This window comes from Rhinolophus sinicus, chromosome 14 (genome assembly GCF_057876585.1).
Source record: "Rhinolophus sinicus isolate RSI-liver-muscle chromosome 14, RSI-T2T, whole genome shotgun sequence".
NCBI lineage: Eukaryota > Metazoa > Chordata > Mammalia > Chiroptera > Rhinolophidae > Rhinolophus > Rhinolophus sinicus.
This window is the reverse complement of record NC_142514.1, coordinates 178,572,634-178,594,276: the sequence shown is the minus strand read 5'-3', so window position 1 is coordinate 178,594,276 and position 21,643 is coordinate 178,572,634. Positions and strand designations below refer to the sequence as shown.

General features: G+C 40.2%; 1 protein-coding gene across 1 annotated transcript in view; it reads left to right on the top strand.

The window, feature by feature from the left end:
• PATL1 (PAT1 homolog 1, processing body mRNA decay factor) overlaps window positions 1-17,975 on the top strand; it is a 28,556-nt gene extending 10,581 nt beyond the window's left edge. Inside the window, exons 7-19 of the mRNA XM_074336430.2 lie at window positions 244-333; window positions 551-771; window positions 2,262-2,351; window positions 4,277-4,457; window positions 4,983-5,106; window positions 5,576-5,673; window positions 6,227-6,286; window positions 8,031-8,179; window positions 9,464-9,623; window positions 13,563-13,718; window positions 15,665-15,756; window positions 15,853-16,002; window positions 16,324-17,975. Coding sequence (XP_074192531.1) covers window positions 244-333; window positions 551-771; window positions 2,262-2,351; window positions 4,277-4,457; window positions 4,983-5,106; window positions 5,576-5,673; window positions 6,227-6,286; window positions 8,031-8,179; window positions 9,464-9,623; window positions 13,563-13,718; window positions 15,665-15,756; window positions 15,853-16,002; window positions 16,324-16,345 — 1,593 coding nt within the window. The 3' untranslated portion in view covers window positions 16,346-17,975. The remainder of the gene's footprint in view (window positions 1-243; window positions 334-550; window positions 772-2,261; window positions 2,352-4,276; window positions 4,458-4,982; window positions 5,107-5,575; window positions 5,674-6,226; window positions 6,287-8,030; window positions 8,180-9,463; window positions 9,624-13,562; window positions 13,719-15,664; window positions 15,757-15,852; window positions 16,003-16,323) is intronic.
• Window positions 17,976-21,643: the final 3,668 nt, after the last annotated feature.

The following is a 21,643-nucleotide window of genomic DNA, read 5'->3' as shown; positions in this document are numbered from 1 at the left end:
TCATCTGGTTTCCTGCTTTTCTGTCCCTCATCCTCCTCCTTTCTTTTTCATGTTGCATTATCATAGTACTTCATAATTTTCATAATTACTCTCTTTTATATTTCTTCAGTGGACAGCTTGACTGTACATTTCAAGAGTTTTTATATCTAAGTTTATTCTGCATTTCTACTGAGTTCCCTTATTACATTGATTTACCTGTTTCATGGTGTGACTATAATTTTTTCCTTTTTTTTTTTTTCCTAGAACTCTTCCCTCCTGGGTCACCCCTTTCCTCCTAGCGTTCCTCCTGTGCTCAGCCCCCTCCAGAGAGCACAGCTTCTTGGAGGAGCACAGGTAAGCCTGTGATTAGTCCAACCCATAAAGAGCTCTCTTACTTTCCAAGGTTCGCTACATAGCTTTTCTTTGCTCTTTGATCAACCACTACTGCCTTGTATATTTTCCTTCACCTTTTCAAACAAAATTATTGATAGATACAGTTTTAACTTTTCTGTGGATAAAAGTAAGGGGACCTGCTGATTAACTAAATCTAAGATTTTGTTCCTCTGTGTAGCTACAGCCTGGACGGATGTCTCCCAGCCAGTTTGCACGGGTCCCTGGATTTGTTGGTAGTCCGCTTGCTGCCATGAATCCTAAGTTGCTGCAAGGGCGAGTTGGGCAGATGCTTCCCCCAGCACCAGGCTTCCGTGCCTTCTTTAGTGCTCCACCCCCTGCTACACCACCTCCTCCACAGCAGCACCCCCCTGGCCCAGGACCTCACCTGCAAAACCTAAGGTATGCAAAGCAAATGCCACTGTTTGTTTGTCCATTGTCGGCCAAGTCTCTTGATATTTGCAAGTGACGTGTTTTGAGCTGTTACTGGATCCTTAAGTTGCCAAACACAGACATGTCTGACAGTCTCCACGTTCTCTTATGACTCACACTTCCCTCAAGTCACATGCTTCCTATGTATGCTTGCACATTACTGGTTAATCACTTCCATTTCCTCTCAAGTTTATGTCTCACTTTATATTCATTTCACAAACACACAGATAGGTACCATACATACATATATATGAATATATAGTATATAAATTAGTGATATATACATGCGGAATAAATATATATATATATATGCATATGTGCAAGTAAGTACTCATCATTCTCCTTTGGTTTCATTCAGCTTTTTTTAAAGATTTTATTGGGGAAGGGGAACAGGACTTTATTGGGGAACAGTGTGTATTTCCAGGGCTTTTTCCAAGTCAAGTTGTTGTCCTTTCGGTCTTAGTTGTGGAGGGCGCAGCTCAGCTCCAGGTCCAGTTGCCGTTGTTAGTTGCAGGGGGTGCAGCCCACCATCCCTTGCGGGAATCAAACCAGCAACCTTGTGGTTGAGAGCCCGCGCTCCAACCAACTGAGCCATCCGGGAGCCCAGTGGCAGCTCAGCTCAAGGTGCCGTGTTCAATCTTAGTTGCAGGTGGTGGATCCCACCGTCCCTTGTGGGAGTCGAGGAGTCGAACCAGCACCCTTGTGGTTGAGACCCCACCGGCCCATGTAGGAATTGAACCGGCAGCCCTCGGCGTTAGGAGCACGGGTCTCCAACCGCCTAAGCCACTGGGCTGGCCCCTAATTCAGCTTTTAATTTTGACAGTGTAACAAGGTGCTTTTATATATTGAAGTATAAGTCTTTAGTCTGAAGTTTGTAGGGTAGGCTGGCAGGCTGAAAGCTCAGACAGGGCTTCTGTGTTCCAGTCCTGTGGCAAAATTCCTTTTTCTCTGGAAAACCAGTTTTTGTTCTTAATGCCTTCAACTGATTGGGTGAGGCCCACCCACATCATCAAGGGACATCTCTTTTAAAGTCATCCGATTGTGAATTAGTCACATCTACAAAATACCTTCACAGCAACATCTAGACCAGTGTTTGACCAAACAATGGGACCATAGCCTAGTCAAGGTGGCACATAAAATGAACCATACATGCGTATTTTCAATGTCATTCTCAAATAGTTGAAATTAATTACATTATGTAGAGACTTCTGTTTAACAGGAACAAAAAGGAAAAGAATTATACTCTTTTACTCAAATTTTTTGATGATCATCTTCAGAGTTGAGAATTGGCCTTTGTGGAAGACATGCAAACATGACTATCTTTTCCTTCTACATGGTTTCCTTAGAATAGTTTTAACTGTCTCTTGGATGAACCTGTATGTATCTTCTACTGACAACATTTTTGAAAACTTCAAATCATCAAGACAGCAGAATTGAAAATCTCTTCCCTTTTTTCTTAGATCTCAGGCCCCAATGTTTAGACCCGACACCACTCACCTCCATCCACAGCACCGTCGACTCTTGCATCAGAGACAGCAACAGAATAGAAAGTAAGTGCTCATCCTCCTCCTTTGTGGTTTCTTAATTCAGCTTTTCATTTTGACAGTGTACCAAGGTGCTACTAATTTAGCTTACTTTTTTTAGTAAATTTAATTAGTATTGAGCTTGTTTTACTGGTAAAGTCAGATCATATGTTCTGTCGTTTTATGTTTTTGATATACTAGCTTTAAATGACAAAATTTTATCATCTAATTTCCCAGAATTGCTATAATTCTTTTGATCCTAAATCAGAAATAAGTTTAGGTCTGATCTTTTTCTTAATTAATACTTTATACTCACTCATTACCAAGTTCTTACCATACTCTTAACTACCTTTTGTCTACCATCTCAGCTCTGAGGTAATCTTGAAACACAGTGGATAGCCTTGCATTAGATTCTTAGGTAAAGCCAACAGTCACTCTTTAATCTTACCTATAATTACTTAATCGTCATGCAACAATATAAGTATATATTTATATATGTGACCCCAGCTGTATACCAGGTACTGTGGTAGATTTTGGGAATTGAAAGAACCAGACATACGAGTAGAAAACTCGTGCCTTCGTGGAACTGATATTTTATGATCATTCATATGTATATGTAAAATAAGAAAATAAAAGAAAACCTTGGGGTTTCTTCAACCTTCAGTTTTACAGTTCTCAATGTGTAATTCCTTCTTTCAAAGAAGTTCTAGAATATTTTTTATAGGGAAAAAGCGGTATGGGCTCTTAAAATATTACTTTAAAAATATTGTATTAAAATACTAAAATTCTAGTACCTATCATTAGCAGTATGGGATTGTACACTTCAGAATTTGTTAAGAGGATAGATTTTATGATAACTGTTCTGTATAATAAAAGACATCATGCACAAACATACAATTCCCAGTAGATCCTACATAGCTCGTAAAAAGGAAGAGAATTTCAAGCTCACTTGTAATCAGAAAAATACAGATTAAAATTAGGCAACCATTTTATATCATCAGACAGGCAAAGTTTGAAGTGTCTCATCATCATTGTTGGCAAGAATGGAGTATATAGCCTCTTAAGAGAGAATTTGGCAATAAATAATAAGGTTGAAAATGTGAATACACCCACATCTTAGCAGTTCTACCTTTTAGTATATATCTGGGTATATTATCAACATGGGTAAATATGAAAAACATGGTATGAATAAGAAGGAGAATTACATGTCTAGTACCATTTATGTAAAACTGAAAGGCACACAGAATAAGACTATATAAAATTCAAAGATGGACACACAATTACTATAAGTATAAAGACACTTCAGGGAGGATACCACAGTCGCTCCTCTAGGAAGGGAAGCTGGAAACTGGGATCCAGAGCAGTGTAAGAGGGCCTTCAGCCTTAACTGTAACACTGTGTTACTCTGATACTGCTTTTTAAAGATGAAGCGAATTTGGTCAAATACATTTTTTTCATTATGTCTAGGTGTAGGTAAATGGATGTTTATTACAGTATTTGCTGGGCTTTTGAAATGTTTCATGATTTTTCAATAAGTTTTAAAAAAAAGTGTATTGATGAGGAGTCAAATTGGCCTGTGTTCAAATCTCTTACTCTGCCACCAGGTGTATGGCTTTGGGCAAATTACTTGATTTCTTTTGGCTTTGGTTTGTTGTCTTAGGTGGAGAAAATAAAACCACCTACCTCATAGGGTTATTACAGGGCTTGTGCAGAAGTCCACAGGTGAAAAGTACTTAGCATATACTAAGGAAGTCAAATCTTCGTTTTATTTCCTCGATTATGTGTTGCATAGCACTTTACTGTCAAATTCTGTTAAGATTCAGCTCGTTTTCACTTCTGTTTTAACAAAAGCAAGGGGGAATTTTTTTTTTTAATTGGCCTGGTTTATCCCTGTGTTATAAGGCATAAATAATGCACCCACTTGGAGTGAATGTGGCATGTTTGTTTCTCAGTCAGCATCGGAATCTCAATGGTGCAGGGGACAGAGGAAGTCACCGGAGCAGTCATCAGGACCATCTCCGAAAGGACCCATATGCCAATCTCATGTTGCAGCGAGAAAAGGATTGGGTCTCTAAAATCCAGATGATGCAACTGCAGAGCACTGATCCCTACCTGGATGATTTTTATTACCAGGTGAGTAAACACTGTGCTAGTTTTCAGGATAACAGTTTAGTCCCTTATTCTGGTAAAGGCACTCATTTAAATGGTGGTAGGATTAAATATTGATAGAAGTTTCTTTGAGGTAGTCTTCAAGTGGATAAGAATTGACTCAGCAAATTCTTTCCTCTTTTCAAGCTGGAGAGCCTCTCACACTGTTCACTAAAAGTTTTGCATATGTGCCTTTTATTTTTCACATGTAGAAGCTCTCAGACGAATGTTTTCAAATTCCTTTGGAGTCAATAATGTGGTTCTTTCGATTAAGAATAATAGCAGTCTAACTATAAAGATGTTTCCATGAATGATTAGCATTTTGGAAGGCTGGCATTTTTTTATAAAGTAAATTTATAGCAGTTTAACAAAAATTAGAGATCAATATATTTATGAGAGTGCAAGTTGTTACAGACACTAGTGCAAGTATTTATTGCTAATTGTTTAACGATAAAGAACTGCCATATTCTGTGCTTGCGTTGCAACTGAAATCATCTTCCCACACTGCAGAATTACTTTGAAAAACTGGAGAAATTGTCAGCTGCTGAAGAAGTGCAAGGTGATGGCCCCAAAAAGGAGCGCACCAAGCTCATTACCCCTCAGGTGGCCAAACTGGAGCATGCCTATAAGCCAGGTGAGGTCCTCACCACGGGCCCTAATAAGAGGAATTTGACAGGTTGCTGATGTGATACAGTATGAATAACTGTAGAGATGAGTGGACAGAGATGTTTGGAACTGATTTGTAAAGTACCATTGTCCTTATTCAGTGCAGAGACCGGCCTTATTGAAGCATGGAATTAATGGTTTGACAGATGACCTTTTAGATCATTTTCTACTTGAGAACCCATAACTTTTAAAACCTGTTGCAATTTCTAGGATCTCTAAAATAGATAAGGGTGAAACACTTCAGATTTTTATTTGACTATTATTGCAACAAAAAAAATGGGCAAGGGTAGATTTTGATAAGATTGCTTTAGATAATACATGGATTTTTGTAGTAAATTGTTAGACTATAAATAAAGAATAGAGAATAAAACTCTCTGAAAGCTGCCTGCCTCTACATTGCTAAGTTTTTGTTTGTTGGAAATTTTTTGTCCTTGCAGTGCAGTTTGAGGGCTCTTTGGGAAAGCTTACTGTCTCTAGTGTGAATAATCCTCGGAAAATGATTGATGCTGTTGTGACATCGCGGAGTGAAGATGATGTAAGTGTCAGCAAAACTGCATAGTTAAGAAATTCTGTGTCATCATTAGTGCTTTGGGGGTCATTGTGGAAGGAATCGGGCATAATGGAGCCAGGTGTAGTCTAAACTAACCTGGAGCTTCTGAGCTGGCCTGTCATGCATTCTCGTTCTCTTCAGGTATGCTGACACTAACACCTTCATCCCTAAGGCAGCCAGGCAGGACCCGGGGTGGCAGGAGTCTGTCAGCTAGATAGCTGGCTGTAAACATGTGTCAGCTATTTACTCTAGTTCTCTAAATTACCATTTTCTATGTGTTTTGAGATGTTTCTATGATATCTTCATCTTCTGCATTCTACGATTGCCTTTTTGTTTATGAGGTTCAGTTCAGTGGTTTGTGTGTGGGTTGATTCAGTCAACTCTATGACCTCTGACCACGTTAGTGTTTTTAAATTAACTTTCACAGAGTCAAGATTCTATAACCGAAGTATTGTCACAAATGAAATTACATACGCACTTAGAAACTTATTTTTACAAAGCTAAAGAGTTCACGCTAAATAGTCTTTTCTTTTTTTAGGAGACAAAAGAAAAACAGGTTCGGGACAAGAGACGAAAAACGCTTGTCATAATTGAGAAAGTAAGTTATAGAACTTGTTGCTATAGTTAGTTTCAAATAAGGAACTCTCAAGTGTATATGTACCCAAGAAGTGAAAAAGTAAGCAATCAACCAGTGTTCTGTGATTTTAATTAAAGGATATATTCTGTTTAGGTGCCCATCGTGTACTGGAGCACAGTAGAAAGGAGTGTTGTATACTTCACATATGGCCTCATGGGAAGAGCACTGCAGTTATGGTTAGAAGTGCTGAGGTTTTGTCCAAGACGAACAAACAAAAACTCATAGACAGAGACAACAGTTTAGTGGTTACCAGAGGGAAAGGGAAGGGGGGTTGAGGTAGAAGATGGTAAAGGGGTAAAATGTATGGTGATGGAAGGAGATTTGACTTTGGTTGGTGAACACACAATAGAATATATAAGTGATGTATTACACAACTGTACACTTGTAACCTGTAGAATTTTACTAGCCAATGTCAAACCAACCAATTTAATTTTTTTTTTCTTCCCCCTTTCTTCCGCCTCCCCCCACTCCGGTTCAAGCCGTTGTTTCTCAGTCTAGTTGTGTAGGACACAGCTCCCCGGCCCATGCTGGTGTTATGAGCCTTGTGCTCCCCCTGGCTGAGGCAGTCAGTCAATCAGCCGCTCACAACAGCTCACGGCAGCTCTCGCCAGCTGCCGGCCACTCATGATGGCTGCCGGCCACTCACGCTGGCCACCGGCCACTCATGGCAGCCCACGGCAGCACAGAGCCCAGCAGCCTGCAGCAGCTCACACCAACCTCCGGCTGCTCACGCCAACCTGGGGCTGCTCATAGCCAGGGAGAGCTGTTGTTCACAGTCTTAGCTGTAGAGGGCGCAGCTCACTAGCCCATGTGGGAATCGAACGGCGGCCTTCATAAGGAGCAGGCGCTCCAACCGCCTGAGCCACCCGGCCGGACCTATCAATTTAATTTTGAAAAACATTAAATTAAAAAGAAGTACTGGGGTTTTGTCCAAACTTGTTCAGGTCACAGCTGAATGCTTTGGGTAGGTCACCTTTCTAAGAAAAATGAGAATAAAAATTAGATTGTTCTGCTTATGAATTAATTTAATCAGTTAAGTCTGTTCACATATATTGGGTACTCCCTGGGTGCTGGACACTGCTGGCTCCTAAGAAAAACAAGGTAATATACAGGCAGTTACTTTGTAAAACATAAATCCCATGTGGCAGGGCCATAGAGCATAGTGGTTAAGAGCACAGACTCTGCAACCGCCTGCAAATCATGTCTTTTTTATTTTTGAGTCAATGACTTGAGGCAAGTTAGTTAACCTTTCTGTGCTGTCCTCAGTTTCTCCATGTGTAGAAATGGCAATGTCTCTTTCTCACTGGGCTGTAGTGAATATTCAGTGAGTGAATGTGTACGTGCAAAGTGCTTAGAACAGTGCCTGACACAGTAGGAAAACGATTCCCATTTTTCTAAATGTAAGGTAGAACTTGGAGGGGTGACACAGACTGTTTATATTACAGTGCTGCTGTTGCTGCTGGAAATTTTACAAAGTGTGTAATCATTTCACTGTCGTTACCTTCTGGATTAGAGGTCAAGGGGGGACAAAGACCGGTGTTTGAAGAATTGTTTGTCCTTCCACCATGTTTTATTGGATTTAAAAGAGCACCTTTTTTTCTCTCAGCCTTACTCCAATGAGTTTTCACTTGATCTTTATAAGTAGTCCTGAACTGTGAACTCTGACCCTGACCTACCTTGCTGTCCTGCTTTGTGTCTCACGTAGACCTACAGTTTACTCCTTGACGTGGAGGATTATGAAAGGCGTTATCTCCTAAGTCTAGAAGAAGAGCGACCTGCCCTGATGGATGAAAGAAAGCACAAAATTTGTAGCATGTATGAAAACTTAAGGGGGAAATTGCCTGGACAAGAGAGGTAGGAATTGTGCACTTGGAGGAAAACATGGGACTGCCTGGACTCCTTACTCTGCGAAACTGAGCTTTATACATTGCTGCCTTATAGATAGCCTTCCTTACCATCTCAGTAAGCTGAGTCTGTCCTTTTGTCCTAATTCAAGTGCCACTTCATATAAAACATTTCGGAATCTGTCAAGCAGGGAAAAAACCACCTCTTCATTCTGAATTCATTTTTCAACAAATACCTATTCAGTATCTACTAGGGAGATGTAGTGGAGAACATTATTTCTGTTTTTGAGCTTACAGATTTTACCTGGTTTATGCTTATTAGCATATTCAACCTTGAAATCTTTATGTACCTTCTTTCCTACTAAGCTGAAAAGTACAAACATTTAAACTTCCTTGGGATTCTGTAGAATACTCAATATGCTACGGAAACCAGTCACTTTCCAGTGGAGACCGAGCTCCTTAATATATCCTTTTTTCTATATCGCTGTCATCTCTCCCCCACCTAGTATCTGGAACAGAGTCTTGCTAATGATCAATATTCTGTAAATCCCAAATATTTATTTGCTGAGTGTAAGAGGACATCTACTGATAACTCCGTTTTTTGTGTTTTTTTTGCCCCTTCAAGAAAACTGATGATTTTTCTAAGCCAGGACATACACAAAACAGAATGTAAAATAAGCACCTTCTTTCCAACGCGCCTTTTCTGGAGTTGGGCTGGCAGGGAATTGGTTCAATAAATGTGGGTTTATCCATAGATTGCAATGTTATGCAGTCATTAAAATGTATATCCTTGAAGTATATTTATTGATGTGGAAAAAGGGTTCACAAGAAGCTGTTGGAAAAAGTGAAGTAAAGCCATCTGAATTGTTTCATTTTGTTTTTAATGAAAGATAAAAATACACAGCAAAAATTTGTTCAAAATGGTACCACTAATTAAGTCTGAGAATATGAGTATTTTTATTTCCTTTTTGCTTATATATTTTTTCAGATTTTGCTGTATTAACCATGCTATTTGTATAGTTACTTAAAAGCTAGTAAAGGAAATTAGTGTATATGTAGTTTGACCAAGTTTTTTTGGCATACAATTTTTGAAATGATGTTCTACATTTGTGAAACTTGAAAAATTACGTTTTATTACTTGGTTGAGAGTTGAAGTAGTAGTTCTCACTATTTTGTAGTACAGATAATTGTAGACTGCAAATGAATGCAGTACATTCATTCAATAAATGTAACATTCAATAAATTCAACAAATTGTTCTTGCTGACCTAAGTTAGCATTTTTCTTCTCCTGCAGGCCAAGTGATGACCACTTTGTACAGATCATGTGTATCCGGAAAGGGAAGCGAATGGTCGCCCGTATTCTTCCTTTCCTCCCCACAGAGCAAGCAGTGGACATTGTCCTGACAACAGTCAGGAACCTCCCTTTCCTTATCAAGAAGGATGCACAAGATGAGGTGACCGAGCATGTGGAACAGCTTTCCTTTGGGTCTTCGTAGTTATTAATATTTCTATGATCCAAATTTCTTTTCCTTCCCTCTTCCTTTTTGTGTTGTGTTGTCTAACCTTTGGCAGTATGATTTGATGATTTAAAGCCAAACTTGACTCCAGGCCTATATTTTTAAGCCCAGGTTTTGTCCAACAGACTGTGTTCCTAAACATGAGGAAAGCAGTAATTCCATTTTATTTGACATAGTTGTAAAGCTGTGGTCTCTATCCAGATTATTTGGGAAGCAGTAATTCAGTCCTACCCCAAGCATGCTGAATCAGAATTTACAGAGGAAGGGTCAGGGCTTCTGTATCTAGAACAGGCCCCTAGCTGAATATGATGCTCACTGACATTTGCAAATTTGTGCTCTTGGTTAGTTTTCTGGATATAAAGTATCACTCACTGGGTTGTTGTCAGTAGCTTCATGTTCACCTGTAGACTTAGTTGAATGGCATCCTGCCCACAGGAATCGGGCCAGTGCTTTTAAATAACTTTTATCATGATCTGAACTAGGCTGGAATTTGAAACATGGCTATCAAGTTTACAAGTTAACTCTTGGTAACAATTGCTCTCTGCTTATCTCTGTCATAACACTTGAAAGAATAGCAAAATTCAGAACAGGCTTAGAAGTTTAAAGCAGGAAATTTATAAAGGTAGCACAAAAAGCTAGTATTAAGGGTGAGATTCAAAAAAATAGAATTAATGAGAGTGAATCTGTTAGACTGCAAGTTGAACATTAACCATCTGGTAATAGTCCCCAGGAAACAAACAATCCCAAGATGTCTTATCAGTGACTTGAAAATTATTTCTTCTGAAATATGAGTTGAAAAAATTCCATCTTGTAATTTTAGCGTCTACAGAAGTGAATGGAAGTGTAGGCCTCATCCTTGGAAAAAGTGAAGTGGGACAAGACAAGTACATTGTTTTAAAGATGTCAAGAATGGAAAATGGGTTGGAGGAAATATGTTGGAGGTTAAGGATTTAAGGTTTATCCTAGAAAATAGAAGACGACTAAAAGGAACAGTTACCTTACAGCATGTAAATTGTTGTAAGCAATGAGACAGGTGCTCACGCATCATAATCTCAGAGGAACTCATCAGTGGAAACAAGTTTGGGAAAGCTTTATTCATTCAGCAAATGTTTACTGAACAATTCTATGTACCAGGCACTGTTCTCGGTTCTCAAAATACAGCACCCAATTCTGAGAGCTAGGAGTTAGGGATCCAAACAAAGATGCCTGCCGTAGTGAGCTTACCTGCTAGTGAGGAAAACTTGGTCAGATACAGAGGCTGTTTTTAACCAATATGTATTAACGAGTACTAGACCACATCTTTACCATTTCCTTGAAGTAATAGCTAGTTCCAGGTCTGAGGCATAAAATGTACAAGATAACCCTGGAATATCTTGTGCCAGAAAGCAAGGAAGCTAAAAGATTACTAGGGTCTTCTGTAAAAGATGCACAAACCAACTTGAAGGGGCTTCCATTGGTAAAAATGAGATTATTTGCATCTTAAAGAAAAATTACAACAGTGGATTGAAATATATCAAATATATTTAATGAGCTTATGATGATACCAAAAATATTTTAATCACCTTGAGAGATTGCTAGGCCATCAACAGATTATTCTGAAAACGTAAGTAAAGGAAGAGTCAAGCATTTATTCTGTCTTTCCATTACAACCAAATGTCATGGTGACCAGAGAGTTGATAATATAAAGTTTTTTAGAGAAGAATTTCAGAAAACTGCTAAACGCAAAAAAATATGTTAAAATTAGGAAATCACCATTTCATAGCCCCTAATGGAAAAGCAGTTAATCTGGACAGCAGTCATCACTGGTGCTAAAAGCATTATGTCAAAGGTGGGTGGGGAACTTGACAGTGGTCGGAGCAGCTAACAGCACCTGGACCCACTGATCCCTGTTAACACCAGTAGGAGGACAGCCAGACACTGTGCATCTTGGTGTGATGCAGTAGAAAGCACGCAGTTCTACCCATCAAGTTGTCTTGCTCTCTGTCAGCCTCTACCAACCCCCAGCTCATTGAACTTGAATCTAATCAAACCTCTAATTCTAACTATCAGTTTTTATGGGGAACAAAAGAGGACAGAGGAACCTGTTAAATGACACCACAGAGGTGCAGTTAGCCAGATCCAAACTGTTGGACAAATGACCCAGTTTCTTCAAATAGAAGGTATGAGAAAAGGAGATGGACAGTGACAAAGGACCTGTTAACAGATTTTAAAAGCCTTACCAGCCAAGTACAATTAATGTGTGGATCTTAACTTGAATCATGATGAGACATTTTTAAGACAATTGGAGAAATTTAAATTTGGAGTAGATACTAGATCTTAAGGAATTAAATTTTGTTAGGCATGACAATACTGTGATGAGAGATTTTGTTGGAGATACAGAGATTTATAGATGAAATGATACAGGAGGAACATAGATTTAATGAGATTGGCAAAATATTGATTAAATAATTGTTGAAGTTCGGTGATGGGTACATGGACTTCATTATACTGTTTTTTATAGTTTGTGTGTGTTTAGAAACACTTTAGTTTTTAGAACTTTGTTTATTTAGAGTAGTGAATCATAAAAAGTAGTCTACTCTCCATCCTTGGATGCTATTTAAAGTAAAAGCAATCAATCATTTTTTATACCATGGGCACTGAGTGCTGGAAGCATGTTTGATTTCCTTTCATGTGTTATTACAACCTCATTATATTGGTAGCTCTGCATTTTAACTGCCAGTCTGGGCCTTACTGCAAAAAGGAATGAATGACAATTAGGCTAGAACCCAACAGCCTTGGATTCTGGTTCTAGCTACTAGCTTTGTAACTGAACACTGAGCCTCTGATGATTTGACTTTAAAATTGGTGTGGGCCGGCCCGGTGGCTCAGGCGGTTGGAGCTCCATGCTCCTAACTCCGAAGGCTGCCGGTTCGATTCCCACATGGGCCAGTGGGCTCTCAACCACAAGGTGCCAGTTCAACTCCTCGAGTCCCACAAGGGATGGTGGGCTCTGCCCCCTGCAACTAAGATTGAACACAGCACCTTGAGCTGAGCTGCTTCCCAGATGGCTCAGTTGGTTGGAGCACGGGCTCTCAACCACAAGGTTGCTGGTTTGACTCCCGCAAGGGATGGTGGGCTGCGCCCCCTGCAACTGGCAGCACCAACTGGAGCTGGGCTGCGCCCTCCACAACTAAGACTGAAAGGACAACAACTTGAAGCTGAACGGCACCCTCCACAACTAAGATTGAAAGGACAACAACTTGACTTGGAAAAAAGTCCTGGAAGTACACACTGTTCCCCAATAAAAGTCCTGTTCCCCTTCCCCAATAAAATCTTGAAAAAATAAATAAATTGGTTAATCAGTGCTCCATTTCCTCATTGAGATTTTGTAAAGATAAAACAAGATAGAATTAAGCCTGAAAATCCTTCTCAGTAGTTCTGTGGTACTCAGAACTTACCTATCTTAGAGTGCTGCTCATAGTATATTGAAATTGCCAATGTACTCATCTTCCCCACTGTTTTAGATCCCTGAGGGGCTGTCCTTTTAACTTTTGTTTTTAGCCTACAATGCCTGGCACATTGTAGGCATTTAAATATTTGTAGAATAAATTAAAATACTGGTGTTTTATCATGATTCTTGTGTATTTGAGAAGTGATTTTATACCCTTGGTTCACACAAGTCATGATTCCTATGCACGTGGAGTTGAAAAAGGTCTCAGTAGATCCCTTAGAATTCATTGTTAAGACTCTAGTAGTGCCTGCTAGACTTGTCAGCCCTTTTTTGTTAAAGCCTCGGGCAGTTGCATGACAGCTCATCATCCTTACATCTGCGCCCACTGATGGAGGGTCACTGGATAATAGTTGCCACGATCTAATGCCTTTATTTCTTTTTTGTAGGTGCTGCCGTGCTTGTTGAGTCCCTTCTCTCTGCTCCTCTATCATCTTCCATCAGTGACCGTCACTGGCCTTCTGCAGCAGCTGATGAACCTACCTCAGAGTGCAGCCGCACCAGCCCCCTCCAACCCTCACCTCGCTGCTGTGCTCCAGAACAAGGTGGGTTTGCCCTTCCACGTCCCTGAGCTGCGCACGGCTTCTGAGTTTGAGTTATAGATAAACATGGCTGCTGTGGCCGTGGCAGCTTGTAAATAAGGTGTCCTTCAGTCAGGAGGTACATTGAGCTGCTTAGGCTAGAAAGAACAGTGGTCTCAACAAAATAGAATTTGATATATTTCGTGTGGAATAAACCTGGTCCAGTGGCTCCACAGCATTGTCAGGCACGCAGGCTCCTTCGGTTTGCTCTCTCTGCCACCTTAGCAGGTCCTGACACGCTCAGGACGCCTCAGGATCAATGATGGTCGTAGAATTCAAGGCCTCACCTTGCATCAGAAGAGAGGTGTGTGTGGGAGGCCAGTAGGTGTGGATTCGCTGTCTGTCTTCGTTATTTGGACCTTTTCCAGGAGTTCTAACCAACAACTACTTAATCTCAATGGCCAGGTCTTAGCCACACTTAGCTGGCAGGGAAGGCTGGAAACATCTTTCAGTTCACACCATTGTCACCACAAATAAAATCAAGAGTCCTGATAGGAGGAGGAAAGCATGTTAAGTGGATAAGTAGCAGTCTCTGTTTTAAGACTGTAAATAGTAGAACATCCCATTTCATATTTCATTTGCATCAAGCTAAAGAGCCAGAGACTCAGGGGGAGCATAATACGGGAGAAAGAACATGAGCTGTTAGAGCGAGTTTTCATTCCTTGCCTGCCACTTTCTAGGGTTGTGACCCTAACCAGATTATTTCACTTTGCTCAGCCACCGTTTCCTGATCTATAAAGTAGGGGCGATGATGTTGATGTCACAGTTTTCCTATTAGATGATAGGACAGCTATGAACTATTCATTATAATGCCTGGGAGCCAGAGGGCTCTCGTTAGGGGTCACCTGCTACTTGGCAGTGAGCAAGTAGTCTACTGCCCCTGAAAACCTGCCAAAGCATGACTCTGAAGGGCAGTACATCAGCAGCTGACAGGTGGGTTCTGGAGTGATCAGTTAGTGCCTTCCATGTAATTTGGTCTCCTGGTATTAATTTGGATAAAGGCAGAAAATCATGAGGTCAAACAAGATTATATAGCCCCGTGTTTTCTGACGCGAAGGGAACTTATGAAAAGGCAAGATTACCCTCTATGAGGGGAATTCAGAAAGGTGGGATAGAATCCTAAAATATCCCCACCTTCTCTTTGTGATCCATTATAACTGTGACTCAGACATGAACCTAGTAGTTTTTGTCCCAATTTGTATTTTCATTCTATGACCCCTTTAGCTTTTGCTACCGACTAAATGAAACAAATGTAATAAAGCAAATCTTTATCTATTTCAGTCTCTAAATCATGTTGCTACATATTAATCCTAGATAATGATTATTGTCTGTTTATCCTTTCACTTTTTATTTTTTTTAGACTCTTATTAACATCCTATACATACATGCCTTCATATTTCTAGATAGGTGTGTCCTTTTTTAAGGAATTTTTTTCTTTGTATCCTGATCATTCCAGTTACTTTTCTTTGTGCATTTTCTCACGGGTCTGAACCCCTTTTTTCTTAATTCAAAATATTTTTATTTAACGTTTTTTATTTTTTCCATGAACCTTAATTTTCTATAATAAGTCTTCACTTAACTTTCGTTTTTAATCTATTTCTGTTCTCATAAATAGGGGGAAAACTAAATCCCACATTATCCATGGCAGGGGACAATTATCTTTTTATCACAGGGTGGGCTGGGGAGCGGAGGGGACTGTTGGACACTGGGACTTCCCATTTCCACTGATTGTGCTTTTTGCTGCTGTGCAAGGAGACAAACAGCCTCCCCACTCGTGGTTGTCTGATCTTTGCCCAGTTGCACAGAGAAGCACAGCGGTGGCGTCATTTGGATTTGGTGCCACGCCCATCCAATGCTGGAGGAGGATGCGATGCAGTATTGACTTTGACACCTTCTGTCCCCTCTTGTAGTTCGGCCTGTCACTGCTCCTCCTCGTCCTGAGCCGTGGGGAAGACCTTCAGAGTTCAGACCATGCTGCAGAATCAACGGAAAACAGCCAGTGGTCAGTCTGGGCTGTATTTCTTCTTTTGTTTTAAGTTTTTTCTGGTAAACTTTCCATTCGTTTTCTTACATTGTTCTTACCGGTTTTCCCTGTCAGGGCGGAGGTGATGTTCATGGCCACCCGAGAACTCCTGCGGATTCCCCAAGCAGCCCTGGCCAAGCCAGTCTCTACCCCCACAAACCTAGTATCCCTCTTTTCTCGCTATGTTGACCGACAGAAACTGAACTTGCTGGAGACAAAACTGCAGTAAGTTTGCAGCAGGAGAGTTCCCCATCTCACTAATGTTGGCACTTTAGAAGTTGTGATGAGGAGGTCTGGGGGCATGAAATGGAATTATGGTGGAAGAGATTAAAGACTCGTATCAAATATATGTGTATCTGCTAGATATAAAACACTGTCCTGGGTGCAGCAACACCCTCATAGCCGACTGAATGCTAAGGGTAGAAATATCTTAGGAGTTTTGTTATAAAATTCTTACAAAGATGTGATTTTAATGCAAAAGATTGCCTTCTGTTTTAATTCACTTATACAAACAAGTTTCCTTTCTCTCTTTCTTTACACCTGTAGGCTAGTTCAGGGGATACGATAAAAGATCTGCAAGTGTGTCCTGTACCTCCTTTTGGCTGTCACCTGCACTGCTGCCATCATCAATGGAGTGTTTTTAATGAGGGAGGGAAGGTAGCTTATTCCCCAAAGCACCTGTGGGACCGATTCCTGTTCACAGGGGTTGTCTCTAAATGCCAGGTATTTCCCCACTGCTCTGTGGAATTGGCTGGGTGATCCTTCTGCTGGTTTCTTCTTACCGTCTGTGTTACAATTCTGCATGACCTATTTTTATTCAGTTCTCAATTTTGCATTTTCTTTGCCCTAGAGATACAAATGTAATCTCTCCCTTTATCCCACAACCACTACTCCAATTCAGAGGAGACTGTAGCCTGCCAAAGTGTTTCTTCCTTCGTCCTGTTGAAGTCATCTTCATTGCCCCATATTAATACGACTATAGGAGAGCCAATTATATACAATTAATATATACGTATGTGTGCGCACACACTCCTCTACATATGTTTATGTGGTCTCCAGAGGATCCTTAAAGAATGGGTTAGATTAAGAAATCTTAGCGTGACGCATCCCTCCTTTGGACACAAACCAGCTGATGTATTTTTAATGTTTCTGGTCCATTTTGTAATTAATTTGGTGGGTTCTACTTGTTTTAATATAAATACAGGATATGCAGCACATTTAAGTAAATCAGAACTCTTAATTGGCTGATGCCCAGCTCTAGGCTGGGAAGTCGTTTTTCTCCTCCCCACTTGAATTTCCTTTGTTTCTGTCCACCTCAATGGAAACGGCACACAGTTAAACCTTTTTCCTGCTATAACTACGGTGTACTTGAGCCTCTCCCCTCAAGCTCATGGAAGATTGCCCAAGATGATTCTAACATAGAGTCTGTTTCCACAGTGTAGCTTTTGTCTTCCTGAGACCACTTCAGTAAGCCATGCTTTTACTTCTCTCTTCCCGTTTTTATTTGGTGTCATGGGTCGAAACCTCCAGATGTAACCATGGAAGCTAAGTTTGGCTTGCTTTCCTCTTCAGGGTAGAACTGCTGCCCTTGCTACTTCATCTCACCCAAGTCCTGTCTCAGGAGCCAGGGGCCTGGGTGTGAATCCTAGCAGGCACAGCCATGACCCCTTTCACTTGTCCCTCTCCCATCCAGCACTCAACCAGGATGAGGGGTTTTGATCCCTAGTGATTACAGAAAATTAAATCTGAATTCATTTTACATGACTGTCCTGATATACTTTCTACTGTTCTCACCTTTGCGAATGTAGTCGGGGGTGGGGGGTGGGACACAGACTATGATATTTAAAGAGAATAAACATTTTGCACATACAAGTATTGTACAACAGTAAAGTCCTCCTCCATTATAACCAGCTGTCGTTGTTCTCCATTTCTTCCCTTTCTGTAGCCCCAGGCTTCACTAGCTGTCCCCCAGTGATATACCTAGCTTACTTACCTCTGCCATTACCTACTGACTCTTTCCACTACGGGACTTTCCTGCCTTTCCACTTCACAAAAGATCAAGTGAATACTTGATTATTATTTCTTCCTTTCTGTGCTTTTATCTTTTTTGTTTGGTTCTAATAAAAACTAAAGTTTCTAAATTTACATTTTTATAGGGTATTGTAAATAAAAACAAATTGTATACTTGAAAAAAAAAATGTGTCCCTACATTTCTCCTTTCTTGTTACTTCTGAAAATGATATTTTTGCCCCCCACCCCCACCCCCCGGTTTTTTTTAAGCGGTTGTTTCTCAGTCTAGTTGTAGGGTGCAGCTCCCTGGCCCATGCTGGAGTTATGAGCCTTGTGCTCCCCACTGCTGAGCAGACAGCAGCCCCTGGCAGCACACAGCAGCTCACAGAGCTCTGGCTGCTCACACCAACCTCCTGCTGCAACCTCCTGCTGCTCACCGCAGCCCAGCTCCAGGGAGAGCTGTTGTTCACAATCTTAGCTGTAGAGGGTGCAGCTTACTGGCCCATGTGGGAATCGAACCAGCGGCCTTTGGCTTTAGGAGGACAGTGCTCCAACTGCCTGGACCCCTGAACATGACTTTTTTAATGTGTTTCAAGCATAGTTAGGTAGACTGGCAAACCTATTGGTGAATATTACCTATGAACGTTTTTACCTTTTTAATTATGTTGTAAGGGAGATAGATAAAGATCTTATGTTTACATAGTAAATTTCTTTTAAAAACCTAGAGTGCTTTCAGTTCCCCTCCCCATTTTAACTACAAAATGGAATTATGAATTGCGGTAGATACACTGCAGTTCATCTCCTCCATCCCACCTATCGCTAGGCATATGTGACCTTTTTAAGAGACTTCAGGTGGCCTAGTTTGACCTTAAGCTGCCCTCAGGGTCAGCTCTAACCTAACATCTCGCAATTCATCTGAGGAGATGGGGAAAAGTTGGTAATTCTTTATAGTAAATTTATGTTATTTGAGACTTGGGTATCATTTTTACTCTCAAGTACTCAAGAGATTCAGCTCTCTGTCCCCCTTTCTCTGCCATTGTAATTAACTCTTTTCCTCACCATGCCTTCTCAAGACTTTCAGGATCAAAGGATCAAGCAATTCCTGGCCAAGAAACAAAAAGCAGAATCATCCCACCCTCCAATAGATTCGGATGAAAACTGGTAGTAAAATCCAAGGACACACTAGGGAAGAACCAAGGTGAATCTGTAGGAATCACATGAGATGGCACACATTTATGCTGTAGCAAGCTCACTGGCATCTACCATATCAAGCTGAAAACATCACCACTACCTGGACACTGGGCATGTTTTACTGGGAAAATGATTTTTCTCTGTTTCTATGCTTCTGCACTAGTTGATTGGTTCAATAAGAAATATGCGAGACCTTTTATTTGAAAAATGATTCGGCAAACAAGTAGAGATAGGCAGAAAAAAGTTAAGAATGATCAACGGGGAGCGAGATAATTTAACATTGGGTACCCACTTAACATGGAGCTTATTTTTTCCTAACGAGTGGACAGGCTCCTTGAGGTTAAAGAACTTGCCCGAGGTGACACAGCTAGTGAGCAGCAGAGCAGAGGACTCATACAAGGTATTCTTATTGCTGTGAAGGAGTTAAACTATGTCCTAGTGAAAGATGTAGCTCTGCTTGGCTGGGAAGGAACTGGCTGGAAGGTGCCCTTGCATTCCCAGAAGGCTCGATTCAGAATGTCAGTAGTGAGGAAAACTTGAGAGCCGGTGTCCACATGCAAAGGAGCTGACGCTCTGGCTGGGAAGTGACTTGCAGACGCGCCCATGGCTGGTTAGTGGTAAGGCCAAGAAAAGAATGTATGTTCTGCTCCTCTCTAGGTCACAGTTCTCTACCTCAGTTTGAGAAATACTGGTCCTAGTCCGGAAAATGGTAGTATTAATGTTTCTTGTGAGGAAAAGACTGAGTTTAAGAAGTAAGAGCTTCTGCTTTCTGACTATAACAATAGCATACAGTAACTACCAACTGATTTTGAGTCGTGAAGTATACACAAGATACTGTTTGTTTTGTTTAAGACTGAGTAACCAATGAGAGCAACATTAACCTCCCTGCTAATGTATGTCAAAAATAATCAAATTAGGTGATGCGCTAAAATAATTTACAATATAGCACAGTTAAAAACCTACATCAATGTGTGTAATCATATATAAGAAGACCCTGATAAGTAATAGGTAACAGACTTGTAAATAATTTTCACAAATGAAAATGCAAGTAATATTAAGAAGTTCACCCCCACTAGTAATGAGAAAAAAAGATTTTTTACTTAATAAATTAACAAAATCTTTAGAAATAATGCTAGTGAGAATTTGGGGCTGCCACTCACACTGGGGGGTTAGTGTTTACATTTCTGGAAAGTACTTTGGCAATGTGAAGAGCTTTGGAATTAGTTGTAACCTTTGACTTATTAGTTTGGCTTTAGAAATCTAAAGAGATATTCCAAAGTAGTGATACATCACAGCATTATTAATAATAGAAATAACCTAAATGACCAACATCACAATAATGGTTAAGTAAAGATAATCCATTTGTCATGGACAAGTAGAAAGGCAGAATACTTAAGCATGGCAAGTGTTTATGATACAGTATGGGGAGAAAGCATAAATGTATATGCTTTGAATCCATTGTTTAAATAAATGCATACATGGTGATGTAAATATGGGGACCTTTTCCTTTTTAGTATTTTTCAAATTTTCTACAGAGAAAATGCATTGCTTATATGCTTAGAAGAAATATTTTTAAAGACTAATTGTTTTTGAAAATTTTAGTTATATGGGAAAATACTACTAAGAATATAATGTTAAGCATAAAATAGGTTTTCTCTATGTATATGACTTAATCTGTGTGGAAAAAACAATGGGAACGAGAATATAATCAAGGGTGACCAAATAGCAGTGATTGCCTTTAAGGGGAGAGGTTGTGAAGGATTTTATGTAGAGGTGATTGTTCCTGCTTTTCCATTATTTTCCAAATTGTCTTCAATGAGCATGTATTGCTGTTATTACCAAAACGGGGGTTATTTTCTAAAAATTGAAAATCGCCCTCTATTTCAAGTGAGAAAGTAAGTTTTAGCAAAGCAAAAGTGACTAGTTGCGCTTGACTTCAGAGCCAACGCACTTGACTTTGTAACAGAAGAACGTGCTAGGGGTCTGAAAAAGTCATGTGAAAGTAACGCAATTATCCTGAAAAATGTCAGTTATTACATTATTCAACATTTAAAGTAATATACCACTTGAGAGATCAAAGAACCACTTTGATAAGTCCAAGCTGTATCTCCCACTAAGCTTCTGTATTTACACTAAATTCCAAACTGACAATTTTTTCCAAACTGACATTTGAATCAAGATGGATCCCAACTCCATCTCCAGAAAGATCTGCTTTGGCCTAAGTGTCAGTGGTCACCTAGGTTTCTTTCAAGTTGCCCTGTCAATCATTAGGACGACCAAGACATGACTGAGTTTGATCCAGAGAACTGGGTGCCATCTAAAATACCATCTACTTTTGAAGGACCGTGAAGTCCACTATGTGAGAAATAGAAGTGGAGAGGTTGAAGGCACCTTATATTTTGTGTAACTAGGTTTTAAAATACTGTGATCCTGAAGAAATATGTGGGTTTTTAGGAAACAAGTAACCTGAGGAATCAGTATCTTAATATCATTGTTTTGGCCCTTTTCCTGGCAACAGAGGCAAAGTTGTGATTAGATTGCTGATCTCATAACAGCCTCCACTTTTTATTTCCCAAATGTTGCACATCAGGCTGTTTTAAGGAGCTTGTCATTTATTTATTATTCATTGTGACTCCCCAACTTAGCCAAGTTCATTCTTCAAGGC